Raw genomic sequence first — 13,240 nt, forward strand, 5'->3', positions numbered from 1 at the left:
CAACCCCCACAGAAACACAGCCACGTCCAAAGGAGTTAAACAAGTTTTTGTCCATACCTGATGCAAAATCAACAAGAGGAAAAATACTGTTACTTGATGGAGCTACTATAAATACTGTCTTAATTGGATATTCAAGTAATCACAAATATTTGGGACTCAAGGACTTTCTTCAGATGGAAATATGGTGTTCAGGGCCTGAGTGGGGCTGCAAAACAACTGCACTCACAAAGGATGTGAACACTGAATTCCCATAAACAGAGGCCTCCCCCAATGAGCTGCTCACCTCGCTGCCCTATCCACTCAGAAAGAGGAAGCAAACTAGAACTTGTTATAAGGCATTTATTTTCATTATGTGTTGGAAAGGGACAATCCTCTCTTCAAAACAATTACAGAGATAATGCCACAATACCTACTGCATATTGCTTTACTGTTGAAACCAAAACAATTGTCCAAAACAGATGCTTGGCAAACAAAAAGAAAATTAATATATTACCATTGAAATGAATGCTATTAGATGAAAACACCATCTCCATTGTCTGATCTGATCAGTCATGCAATTGAAGATGCCAAATAGCAAATATTTTGGGTTTTACAGTAAGCCATGATCTTTTAAGGGTTGATATAATTCTATACAAATTTAAGTACAAAATGGGAATTATGTTTCAGAAGTCATAGTGAACCAGGCTGAAGCGAATCACAAGACACACTTGTTAACACTGTACAGCTGGATTTGAACACAGATACCAATGGACTGGCAAAACCGAGCACACGCACACAATGGTCCCGAGATTCAGCCCTGCTGGGGGGAAGCAGTGCTGGAGACTGAAGGACAATGTCCAACACTACTCACACCCAGAGGGCCAATTCTCTCACAACTGTTGGGATCCCAAGGAATTGTTGTTACTCCATTTTAAGAACGACAGTGTTTTTAGTATGTGGTTGTCACAAGGGTATACACAAGCTGTATCAAATACTGAATCAGAAATAAATAATAAAAGATACATCTAACACATCTTTTATTTTTTAATATTTTTTACAGCACTGACTTTACAAGAGGATAAGCAACTCATTTTTAGGGGCTGCTAACATCTGAAACAAAGAAGTCACTATTTTATACTCAACATATTCTCAACACTTAATAACTTTATATATGTATATATGACTTTTCACACACAAAAAAAAGAAGTTAAAATAATTTATATCTAAAACTACTGTGTAAAGAATGAAGGAGGAAATGAAATGTGGGTTTCTTTAAAAATGCTGTAAGAGGAAGACCTGATTTTCATAAACTCCATTTGCTATATCAGCTATTTCTGGAGTTTCAAGAGATTTCCTGGCCATCAACAAAAGCTTCCCAGCACATCGGGAGCCCTCTGCAAACTCATGACATGTTGGGTAAGGTCACCTGCTAATGAGTTAATGTGGGCCACAGGCATCTGCTACCATCAGCCCCAGTGGATTCAGGGTAAGAATGATGGAGAGGAAGAAAACATCACCCCAGATTGCTATTAAAAACCACAGAGTGAAATTCTGGACAACTGGTATCATGATGTCCACTGGCCAGGATTTTACTCCCAAGCCCTACTCTCCTTGCCTTCCTTCTGCATCACAGATAAAGGATGTTTTTCTGTCAGTGGATTTTGTTATTTCCACAGGAAAGCTGCCCCAAGAGCAGGGTGGACCAGACCTCAAGAGCCACCTGCACACACAAGAGCAAAACCAATTTCCTTTGCTTGCTACAAATGCTACTGTGCTTGTGTTGCTGAGGAATCACTTCAACATCTCCATTTATGTCTGGATCCTCCCAAACGTCAACCATCTCAAGTAACTTTTGTGGCCACGTAAATGTGACAGAATTCATGAAACCCATCCAGTCAAAAGCTCAAGTATTGATGGCCTGGATCCATATAGGGTGAACAGTGAATGGAAAGGTAGTAAAGATGTGGAAAGTACTTTTCTGGAGGTTACATTCCTCTGAAATAGATATTAAAGCAATATTACAAATAAAATCAGCAATGTGATCTGCAATGGCATGTCCATTTTTCTATGAAAGCAAGAGGAGATTATATTAAAGGAAATATTTTAATCTACACAAAGCATTTTCACATATTTCTAATTACAAAACACACATCATAAAGTAATTGTATACTGAATACAGAAATCAATACATCTCTTACTAAAAAGGAGAGAGGGGGAAAAAATTAGCAGGGTAATGCAAGTGAACTCCCACAAGCGTTTGCCTGGGGAGACTGCTACAAACTCAGACTCTGTTCACTAAAAAAACCAAAATCCAAGATTTTCTGCACAGCTGTGGAAGGCAAGGCTACAAGCTAGTGTGGAAAAGCCTGAATCACTTGTCATTGCTGCCATGCAAAGACTTGAGGAAATCAGTGTTAGTCTAAGAACTGAGAAGTCTCTATTTTTTTAATTGGATGAAAACAACAGGAGCATTTTTCCTGTTTTGTTCTCTTTTTTTTGCCAGGCAACACCTCTGGCCCCATTTATTCTGTTGCTTTTGGACTGTGTTCTGCCTCTGTTATCTAACCACTACTCCATCTGGTTGTTCCCTGGTAGGATACTGCCCACAATTCATCTAGAAAACTTGAGGTTTTATCTTGAGCAGTTCTCATTATCTCCTGATGCCTCTGGGTTGGGTTCTTAGCTTGTAATCATCTACAATGAGAACAAATTCAACTGGTAGATTTCTGTCTGTGCAACCTGCTGCAGGCACATTCCCACACTGGAGGGAGATGTGGGAGATCTTTAACATTAGAACAGTCTGAACAGTAATATTGGATTTATCCTACCTACTGACCAGCCCAGTTGATCAGCTCCTCAGCACAAAGGTTGTACAGCCAGACACTTCAACCAAAGGCAAAACATCACTGGCCCAGTAGTTCTGCATTACACAAACCACAAGAGATAGCACTGATGCTGATGTTTTGGTTGTGTTTCTGCAGTTGGCTTTCACATAATGATCAGGATGTTCTGGCACAGGCTACAAAGTCAGGCACAATGTGGCCAAGTCAGGTAGAGGGGGAGAGGGTGACTTTACATCACAGGCAGCAGTAATACCACTCATGTACTCCTCAACATGGAAAGATCTTCACCTGTTGAAGCTAATTATGTAATTACAGTGGAAAACAGAGACTCATCTCCACCATGCTGACACAAAACCTGGAGAAATTCCAGTCAAGCTAATGGTATTCTTGTGGATTTCAGTGAAGCAGAACAATAATAAATCCCTAAAAAACTAACTGGTGACCATGTAATTTTAATACAATTGTTCTCATCAGCACAGCAGTAAAAGCTACACCTCTGAAAACACAGGAGAACCTTTTTCTAACCCACAATAAAAAGAATTCAAATAGACATTATGGAAAATCTCCTCAGATTGTCTGCAATTTTAAGAGCAAGGGCATTCTGGTATGATCTGATGTTACTACACTCCTACTTTTACAAAGAAAGACAAGACTACAGAATAGTAACAAACTTACTGTGAAGCTTATCTTAAATCAAAACTATCCTGAACTTACCAAATGAGGCAGCAATTTAGAAAAGCACTTTAGCACAAGCTTAATAACATACTCATGCTCAAATGTTTTGCAAGAACGTAACTGTATGTCTGGATACTCAGTAATTTACAGTTTTGGCTTTTACAAATTGGTCTCCCAATTTGCCCCTGTGATTTAGCAACATTCTAGTACACAAGCCATTACCTTAATTTTTGCAAGGAAATATAGTAGTACAGCAAATGCATGGTAATTTATGTCAAAACTCTATTGTAATGCCACATCACAACAGGTACCTGCATAACTGCACCTGGTAAATTAAAGTGATACCGATACATTCGATAAATAAAAAATAAATTACAGACTATGGGAAAAATGTCACTGATCACACCAATGACCTAAACTTGTTTTCTAGTTACTGCCAAGGTCTGGAGTAATATTTAAATATAGTATTTCTGCAAGCATTCAGAGAATTACAAAATAAACTTCTAACAATCATTTGTAAACAAGTTTAAAATGCACAATTATATTTCAGTAGTTTATTTTGGAGAAAAAAAGCAGTGCAAAATAGGCCAACCAAAATTCAGAAGGCAGCCAGGAAAATAAAATTCTTATTTGATGTTCTAACTAGGAAAAAGCATACAGACATTTCCATTGGATCCAACACTCAGATTCATGTAAACATACTTAGTTTGAAAGGTCTTGAGTTAGTAACCTAGTTCTAACATCATTGCTCCATCCCCACCACCCGATAAAGAAACAAAACCCAAAAAACCAAAAAAAGCCCAAGCCATTGTAATAAAGGGAGCAACAGGCAAATCTACAAACACTCCACCAGCTGGTTACAAGAAAGTACCATACAAAAATATGCACTGGCAAGTTCCTTCCTGAGGGCATCTTTTGTTACACGTGTAACATAAAAACACTTTTTATCTTAAACAAACAAAAACAAACCCCAAACTGCAGATGTTAATTTCCTTTTAGTCATGGCTTTACGAAAGGTTTGGTCTACCACGAATACTTTTATAAACCCTTACCTATGTACATCTGACTCACTCACACCACAGCCATCTGAGACCTGCAAGCTGCACACAACATGGGATCCAGCAGCCTCAAAGCATACAAGGGTTGTGAAGCGTGCCCAGCTCAGAACTGATCTGCAACACTTGAGGAAGTTGGCTGTGCTTATGAGCACCCTGGGATCTGACTGATACCACACCCATAAGGTTCTTCCAGTCCCTACAGAAATATTTTAAAGTTAGTAATCCCTCTAGAGGTGGAATCATCTTCTGTTGTGTAAATCATCCTGAAAAATTCAATCCTGGCTACAGGAAATTCCCAAGAATGGCATTTTAGAAGAAGACCAATTTCTCCTATGGAAAAAGCATTGTTTATATAAAAGAACTGCTACATAATACTCTTCAAAACTTTTTTCCCCTACAGGACTGGTACCATCAGACAGGGTAGTGACATCTTTTACACAGTTTAATCCTCTCTCCATGATCTACCTGGGCTTTAAGTTCTAGACCCTTTCCTTCTGAGTAGCCATCTGACACATGATACTAACCAAACTGGCATTAAATACTGCAGTGACAGATGCTTTATGAACACGTGCTATAGAAAAGACATAAATTTCTCTATTTGCAAGCTAGGAGCTTAACTAAGGAAATTTTCTTAACACCACCCTTCTTAAATGTATTTTAGGGCTAATAAGGGGAAGAGAAGGCCACTTCTACCAATATAGTGTTTCTGTTCTTAGCACTTGGATATTTTTAATATAGTGTTCAGAACTAGCAAAAGTTGCAGGAATTCTCAACAGCAGAAGATGCTGCCATACTAGAAGATATCTCAAGAGATACAAATTGGCTGTGCTATAGTTTACAAATAGTATACAGCACTGTTGTAAATTACCATGTGGCCTCACCTGGCAGCTTGCTACAAAGTAATGGGGTCTCCAAGCTAGAGCTGTCCTGTATTTCTACCTTATATGAAGGTACACAATTTTGTTTATATTTTAGAAAAAAATGGACAACAACATGGATCTGTGGAAGGCAGCAACTGTGTTACCTCTCAGGATACACAGATCAGGTGTGCTGCTTCAAGGAAAAAGCAGAGCTCTGCCAGCCTTTTCCCAGAGCTGTCCCAGAGTCCTCACAAGTGCAATGGAGGGAGAATTAAATTCCTTGTGAAGAGATGAGCTGCTTCCATTAACTCTTCTAAGATTTCTGCACTAGCAGACAACTGAAAGCATGTTATTTAATCTACTAAATGACTCCACCTAAATAGTGGCACCCTCTCTGGGTGAAAGGTGTTGCTGTTTGTAAGCGTGGTTGGAAGCCGATCTGAGTGAAGCACGAGGCCTGGGGGGAGAACTGCAAAGCTGGGACAGGGGTGGTCACCTCGGTTCTGTGCCCTGAATAAGCAGGCTGCTCTGTCCTACTCAAAGTGCAGTGGCTTCACAGCAAGCTACCTGCCAACATCATGACTGGTCAATGTTTCAAGAGATTTGGTTTAATGATACTGAAGTTGTTTTAGCTTTCTTATGCAATGGCCTACCTGGAAAAAAGAGGAACAGGAAGTTTTTTAGGCAAAAATCTCTAGCACTGTTACATTCAGACACTGCATTTCAACATTATTATCTTCTTGATACCATGAGGTCCGATTTTAAAATGCTGGTCACCAGTGATTACGAAGAATAATAGAAATGAAAGAGCAACCCTCCCACAATGAAAGGACTAGTGTTAAAACACGTGCGTGTAAACTCATTACAGATTTGCAACTGGAATCTGACGAAATGGATTTGGATCACTTTCTCGCTCTTCCCCTTTCAGTCCGTTTCATCAGCAAATTAGGTTAAATCAAATGGAAAGTTTTTTTATTTTGATTTTTGTGTTGTGTTTTATGTTGGGGTTTTTTTCCCATTTTTTTTTGTCAATTGTATTGTTAAAGCCTGATCTGGTTCTGGGACCACCATCTGTATCCCTAGGGCTTTTTCTCAGTCCATGGCATTGGCAAGTTATTGAGAAGAAGCTTTTGTTGCCAACGTAGCGACGCAGTGCTGCTGGAAGCTGGGGGACACTGCTGAGTTGCAGCCTAGTCTCTGGTGTTGCAGTTTTACTGAGCTGTTGCTCTCGCTCTCCACAATCCAGGAGGAGTCTTTTCCCATGACGCTGAGACAGCCTGTGCTAGCACAGCATATCCGCTCGTCCATGATCCCACCGCTCTGCTCTGCCAGGAGCTTGCTGTGGTTTAGCTGGGTCACCTCAGGTACCTGACCCTGCAGGACAGCAGCTATGTGGTTCAGCAGATCTGTGAAAAATTCAGAAACACCCTCATAGCCTGAAAAGAGAAAAAATGAAGGAGAGAAAAAAGGCAATTAAATAATTTCCTTAGGTTCTTTGAAAGGTTTATTTTAACTGTTTCTTGGAGTATCCTTGCCCTCCATTGATCATAAAAAAGTTATGAAAAAAAAGGTTTTCTCCATAAAATCATTTTAAGTGACAGCAGAAGGAGATCAGCATAAAGAGACTCTTGCAATAAAAGTATTTTTCCAATGAGAAAAACAATTGCCTTTCAGATTTGCTGCTTCTTTTTCCTCCCAAGTATATATACGTATATTCTATCATTTGTTGCTGAGTCCAGGTTTTTCCCTAAGTTACAAACTCTCTCATATAATGTTGATCTTTTCCATACCATTTCCAGGTTTACTATGGCAAGTAGCTCTAGTGCAGAGCTTTGTTGAGGGTCTGGACACTCTCCAGAATTTGCCCAGCAATACCCTCATCAGTTAGGGAAACCTGAGAGGACAGCGGGGCTGGCTTTATACCCTACAGAAAAGGCAGCTTCCCACTGAGCAAGAAGCAATGCTTGTCTAACCTAACTTGACACTTAAAACATGTTTGCTGCTATGCTTGACAAAACACCCGAGGGACAGGAAACATACCTCAATGATGCAGTATTTGATAGAAACATCAATCATTTGTTTCAGTACTGAAACCACCTTTTTGCATGTTCTGTTAAGTGATTCCAGACAATTTACAATGCAGTTTAAAAACAAGTTTCCTGGTTAAAACAGTTGCTCAAATACCAGTAGACATGACATTATTGATGACACAAATGGTGGCAGGTGTACAGAGCTTCTGGGTCTATTCTAAACACTGTGCTGCAGGCACAGTTTTATCATTGAATTTCATTTTAAAATTGAACCAGACATGCAACATATGGGTACAATGTCCTGAAATGGATCTTAACTGCTACTGCATGACCTAAAATTGTTGTCAGTTTGCCTTAGTATTTAGAGGTGATATATGACATTCAGTGTTGTTTAATGAGATAGGCTGGTTGTTTTAAAATGTCTGTATAAGTATTCTGGAAGTGACCTGGTATTAATACAGGAGACTGAAGCAGTAAGTTTAAAAGACCTATATGAATAGTACACATTCACACAGCAGCCCATGAGCAGAACATGAAACCACGAAGTAAATGCATACTGTAAAACACTTTTAGTGATGTTATCACTGGACAGAAGAGTTCCTCACATCCATAATTAATTCAAATTTAATTTCCATTGTCCTGTAAAGACCAACTTCCTTAGGCAATAAAAAACCCAACTTCCAGGAAAACACGAAGTAAGACTATAATTTCACCTATAATAAATGTGGGGATTTTATGGTGTATTTATAAGCCATAGGTCAACCAATTAACTTTTATTTAGGCTGCTACATTCCTCTGGATTTTATTGCACTTGGTCCCAATTCTCCAACAGGTCACACAAAACATCAGCAATGTGAGACAACAGCTCACAGTTCTCCTTTCTCAGAGGCCCTTGAAGGGATTCACCAAACAAATCTCTCATTTCAAAACACCAAGGTTCCCAGTGTCCCACACAATAATCCACTGGTTGGCAGGGGTCAACTAGGACTCCTAGGGCTGGCCATGGGAGTCAGAACAGGATCTCCACCCCTCGGACAGAAGTGCTTGTTACACTTTCTTGCTTATGTAAAAGCCAAGGGATTAGCCTTCAAATCTACTCAGAGTGCTTCAAACACCCCAGGAATAAGCCATCTCCATAGTAACAGCTTTAATATTCAGCAAGGAGATCCATAGTACCCCAGAGTGTTCTGTGTCTGCTCACTGAAAACAAACTAACTAGCCTTGTAGGAGGGCACCTGGCAAACTCACGAAGAAGTTGCTTTAAATATTTAATAGGAATAAGATGGCCAGTTATTCTGTCCTGAAATCAGCAGATGTTAGTGAAAGGAAGCTGTATGTAACAGGCAGGCTCTGTCTGTGCCAACCCTCTGCACAATGGGTGGCAACGTCCAAGGAATTCTGCCCGGTCACTCAGAAGAAACTTCACCAACTTGCAAAAAGGAAATAAATACAAGGAAGGGAGGAAGAGAATTAGCTGAGAAGAGAATTAGCTGTCTCAACTCGTGGTTCACAGGACACCTGGGAAGGCTGCAAACTATGGGTATTGCCTCACTTGGTTCACCTAGGGCTCCTGTAGACTTCTCAAACTAGTCAGTTGTGGGACACCACCGTGCTGCAGTGATAACAAAATCAAGAAGTGCAGATTGAATTACACCTTCAGAAACTACTGGCAGTGAATTTGGGATTCGTGTTACACAGGGAATCAGTGGGAGGATGTAACTTTTGCATGCGTAAAACTTAACTTGCATGAATCGTGCTCCAGCAGGTGCTATCCTAGCACCGCCCACTTGAAACAATTTTGGAAATGCCTGTATGCAAGATGCCTGAATTTTGCTATACTGAGAACAGTCTCCAGAGTCCTCTGGCTGAGCACAGATAGGAAAGATGTCCACCCAGCAATGCATCTGAAAACAAGTGCCCACCTCTGCAAGCTTTGGTGGAGGCAAGTGTCTATGAGCATTTTTAAGCCAGCATTACAGATGCTACCTGCCTGATTTTTCAGACTCTCCCTGGTCTGGCACACTTGGCTTTTCTGCAAGTTCCCTTGGTCAGAGAGTAATGGACAGCCCATATCCTGCATTTGCAGCAATGCTTTTACACACACAAAATGCACATTCAGATTTGATGCTCCCAGCTACCATGCAGATTCACCAGAGCCAGCAGTTCACCTGCATGGTGCTAGCCTGCAGCTGCTGGGGCTGGGTGAGCTCAGCCACAACCACAGGACAGCAGGCTACGTGGAACCTTTTCTCTCACTTATCTGAACTCAGACACACGTAACTCCCACAGGCTACGTGACTGTGCCTACAGCTCAATATCTGAGCAGGTAACCACTGCTAAATATAGTACCAGTAGTTTCCCACATAACAAAACACACAATAGGCCTTTCAGACATTTATCTTTAAAATCTTTTTAAAGAGTTGCTGGTGCTAATGGAGCAGATAACAGACAACATCCTCCTACAGGTACACCTGCTCTCAATTCTGTCATTAAACTCATCTCAGATGACATCCATGGAGTGGCAGGTTCAAACAACCTTCAAGCCCAGTAAACACTGAAGACAGCACCCAAGAAAGGCAGCAAACCTCTGGGCAGCTGGATAAGGCTTTGGCCCCAAGGCATGCTCGAGTTCCATGAAAGAGGCTGTGAATACTCTTTAAAGGGCATCTCTCCCCCTCCCCTTTTCAGAGCAGTGCTGCAGGGATAATGCCCAGGAGGGTTGGCTCCAGTTTGGCTCTACTGCAACTCTTGAAGGCAATGATGATTTGAGGAAGAAGAGCAAGGGAAGGCACTTCCTGGGACTGCACTGAGCCAGGAACAGGCAGATCCCACTGCTGATGCAGCCCACTGGCGACTGGCGGGCTGAGTTTGAACTTCTCACTAGCAAAGGGCTGGCTCAGTCAATGAAGTCAGTCATTGTAACTCTCCAGTCTAATCACACAGGCCCTTGGAGGGAAATACAGCTACCTCTGCTGAACATGCTTTTGAGCAACAGAGTTACCTGTGCTGAGATGTAACTTTGCTTCTGTTGCATTTTACCCCATTGCTTCTTCTCTGACCTCAGCAGACCTTGAGAACAGGGCTCATCTCTGTTCTGCTACCTTTTTCTCTCCCCTGCCTTCTATATGTTTGGGCCCTACTGCTGTCCTCTAGTTTTTCTCCAACTGGTCTTCAGCCTATCCCACAGTGATAAAGTCAGTAGTTACCACCAAAAAAACTGCTGTGTGAGACATGATGTAGATCAGTGCATAAGAAACTTCCCTGTGCTCCCAAGTCTCCTGCAAGGATTAAACCACAATTAATTCAAAGTCCCTTCAAAGACCAATTACTGTGCAGGCTGAAATGCAGGACTTGGGCTGAATTTTGAAAACTACTGCCTTAGGGCAGAAGTAGAGCACAGCAGTTCTGCAAAATTAAGAGACAACAAGAAGTCATTGGTCCTGTCTAAATATATGTTTGCCACATTGCTGTTCTCCAATGTGGAGTTTTCAACATTTCAAGAAAAGGAGAATTTCAGTCTGTGCAAAGTACTAAATCCAAAATAATACTTAAAAAAAAAACCAAACAAACCCAAAACCCAGAACATGAAGCACCAAACCAAAATGCAGGATACAGGATTGCAAAAGAATGTCCTCTATCACTGACTTCAAGACCCAATGTCTGAAATATAATCCTATTACTAAAACTGATATGGTTACATCTAACACCCAATTTAGGTTGCTTCACTGCCCTGGGCAGAAGAGTGTTCTCATAGGTCTGCAAATTGCATAACACCATGTGGTAGAACCACGCTGGGAAGTGACCTGAGAATAGCAGAGCTAAGTTTTAAGAGGAAGCCAGTCACTGTGGAGAGAGACAGACAAGGCACTACAGGGCAGTAGGAATGAGGACCTGATCCAAAAAACTGAAGAGATTGGGAGCTCAGGACAAGACCTGTAGATGTAAAGATGTCACAGCCATATTGAAAATTAAAAGTCTTCAATGATGGGTTGAAGAAACTACACAACAGCCTGTGTAAGTCTCATGAAACAAACACCCCCATTCAGGTAATGAGAGGAGATTCTCAGAGAGAAAAACACCCTGCAAAACAGCAGGGTTATTTTCCTGGGTTAGACTACTGAATTTAGCATGAGTGACAGACCATTACTGCCTCACTCTTATTCACACTTACAGCTCCTTTTAACAATTCTGGTGATCAAGGAGCTTGTTTGTTGTTTCCAAGACATATGTTGCACTAAAAAAAGTGGAGGACAAATTTACCCATTTGTACATGCTCTAATCTATCTGTTTACTCCATGGATGCACTTATGAGAACTTGCAAGGACACTAACTCTCTACAGCATCTTCTGTGCACCTACAATTTTATCATTTTCAGATTCCTGGTATTCTTTTGTGCACAAATGTCTTTTTGTGGGGAATCAATTTGCACAGGAAGAAATTTTCAAGGGAACAGCTTGTTTCTTCCACATCCTCATTTTTTTAATGGCCCAGAGTCTCAAAAAGAAGAGTAATCTTTAAAGGCTTTCCTAAAATAGAATTTAGTATTCTTTTCATTTCAGAGTGAGGACTGAGCCCAGAAAATGTAGGTCCCAGCACACAGTCCCACACTGCAGTTCTTGAGTTTCCCTTTGCTCAGAAGGGCATGACAGCTATGTTCCAATTGGCCACTAAAATTTGACCATATTTCCTAAGAGCTGATACTTCAGATGCAAATTCCATATCTAAATAAGGGTTCTTCCCTTCTCAGACTGACCTGTATTTGATCTCAGAACCATCTGGTGGCTGCCGTCCCACCCCCAGCCTGGGAAGCAATGACATGAGACAACAGCAGTAAAACTTGCTCCACAAAGAAGGAGTGTAAAGGCCTTTCTTACCTGGGAATGCATTGATATCAATGACTGCATGCTGCCCAGTCTGGTTGTTAATGATGATATCAATTCCAAAGAGGGAAACTCCCAGAGCTTGCCGCAGAGCTTTAGAGATTTCCCGGATGACGTCATCATTTGGCCGCTCAAATACTCCTTCGATTTTATCCAGCTATAACGGAAGAAGACACATAACTAAGGGACTCAAACAGCCTTTTTAATGGAAAGATTGATTTTCAGAAGTTTCCAGGTGCATATCCACCAAATCTAATTGCAGAGAACCAGTGGCATGAAACCGAGAAAGATACCAAAGAGAAACTGCTTTCATAATTCAAAATCCTTCCTAAATTGGAAATTTGTCTGCTCTAAAGCTTCTAGTTCTTCCTCTTCATACTGGTGCAGCTATAGAAGCAAAGCAGTGTAGGGATGAATGGAGAATCAGACTCATTATTTTAAGTACTAGATCTACACCTTAAAAAACATATACAGGTGACATATTTAACCCTGTGCTGCAAAAGTTCTGGCTATCACCATTATTTCAGTGTAGATGAAGGTCTGTGTTAAAGGGCTGACAGGACAGACTCCTGCTGTTAGTTTAATCTAGGTCATACAGTACAACTCAGCTGATATCTCAAGGGCAGAGAATATCCTTTATGTGGGTTTTCATGTACAAATTATTTTGTAAGTATTTATTAAAATGAGTGACTTAGGTTACTTATGACTGGAGGATGCACTCTTTTTAAACAACATGTTACACAGCAGAAGTATGCTGTTATGCCTACAGAAGCATGACTGAAATACATACTTGTATGAGTGAGATGGCAGGTAAACCACAGTAGAGCACACTCTCTAAGTCTGAAAGTAAATTTTGAGTAATGGCTTCTCCCTCAACATAACCACAAAAAGAGTTATGACTAGCACAGCTACAGT

At 40.8% G+C, this 13,240-nt stretch overlaps 1 protein-coding gene across 1 annotated transcript in view; it reads right to left on the reverse strand.

Annotated features, from left to right (window-relative positions):
- Nucleotides 1-325: 325 nt before the first annotated feature.
- The window catches only part of ITPK1 (inositol-tetrakisphosphate 1-kinase), a 141,070-nt gene continuing 128,155 nt past the window's right edge, over nt 326-13,240 (reverse strand). The window contains exons 10-11 of the mRNA XM_030948771.1: nt 12,320-12,482; nt 326-6,851 (exon numbers count right to left, since the gene is read on the reverse strand). Of these exons, the coding sequence (XP_030804631.1) occupies nt 6,529-6,851; nt 12,320-12,482 (486 nt within the window). The 3' untranslated portion in view covers nt 326-6,528. The remainder of the gene's footprint in view (nt 6,852-12,319; nt 12,483-13,240) is intronic.

This window comes from Camarhynchus parvulus, chromosome 5 (genome assembly GCF_901933205.1).
Source record: "Camarhynchus parvulus chromosome 5, STF_HiC, whole genome shotgun sequence".
Classification (NCBI taxonomy): domain Eukaryota; kingdom Metazoa; phylum Chordata; class Aves; order Passeriformes; family Thraupidae; genus Camarhynchus; species Camarhynchus parvulus.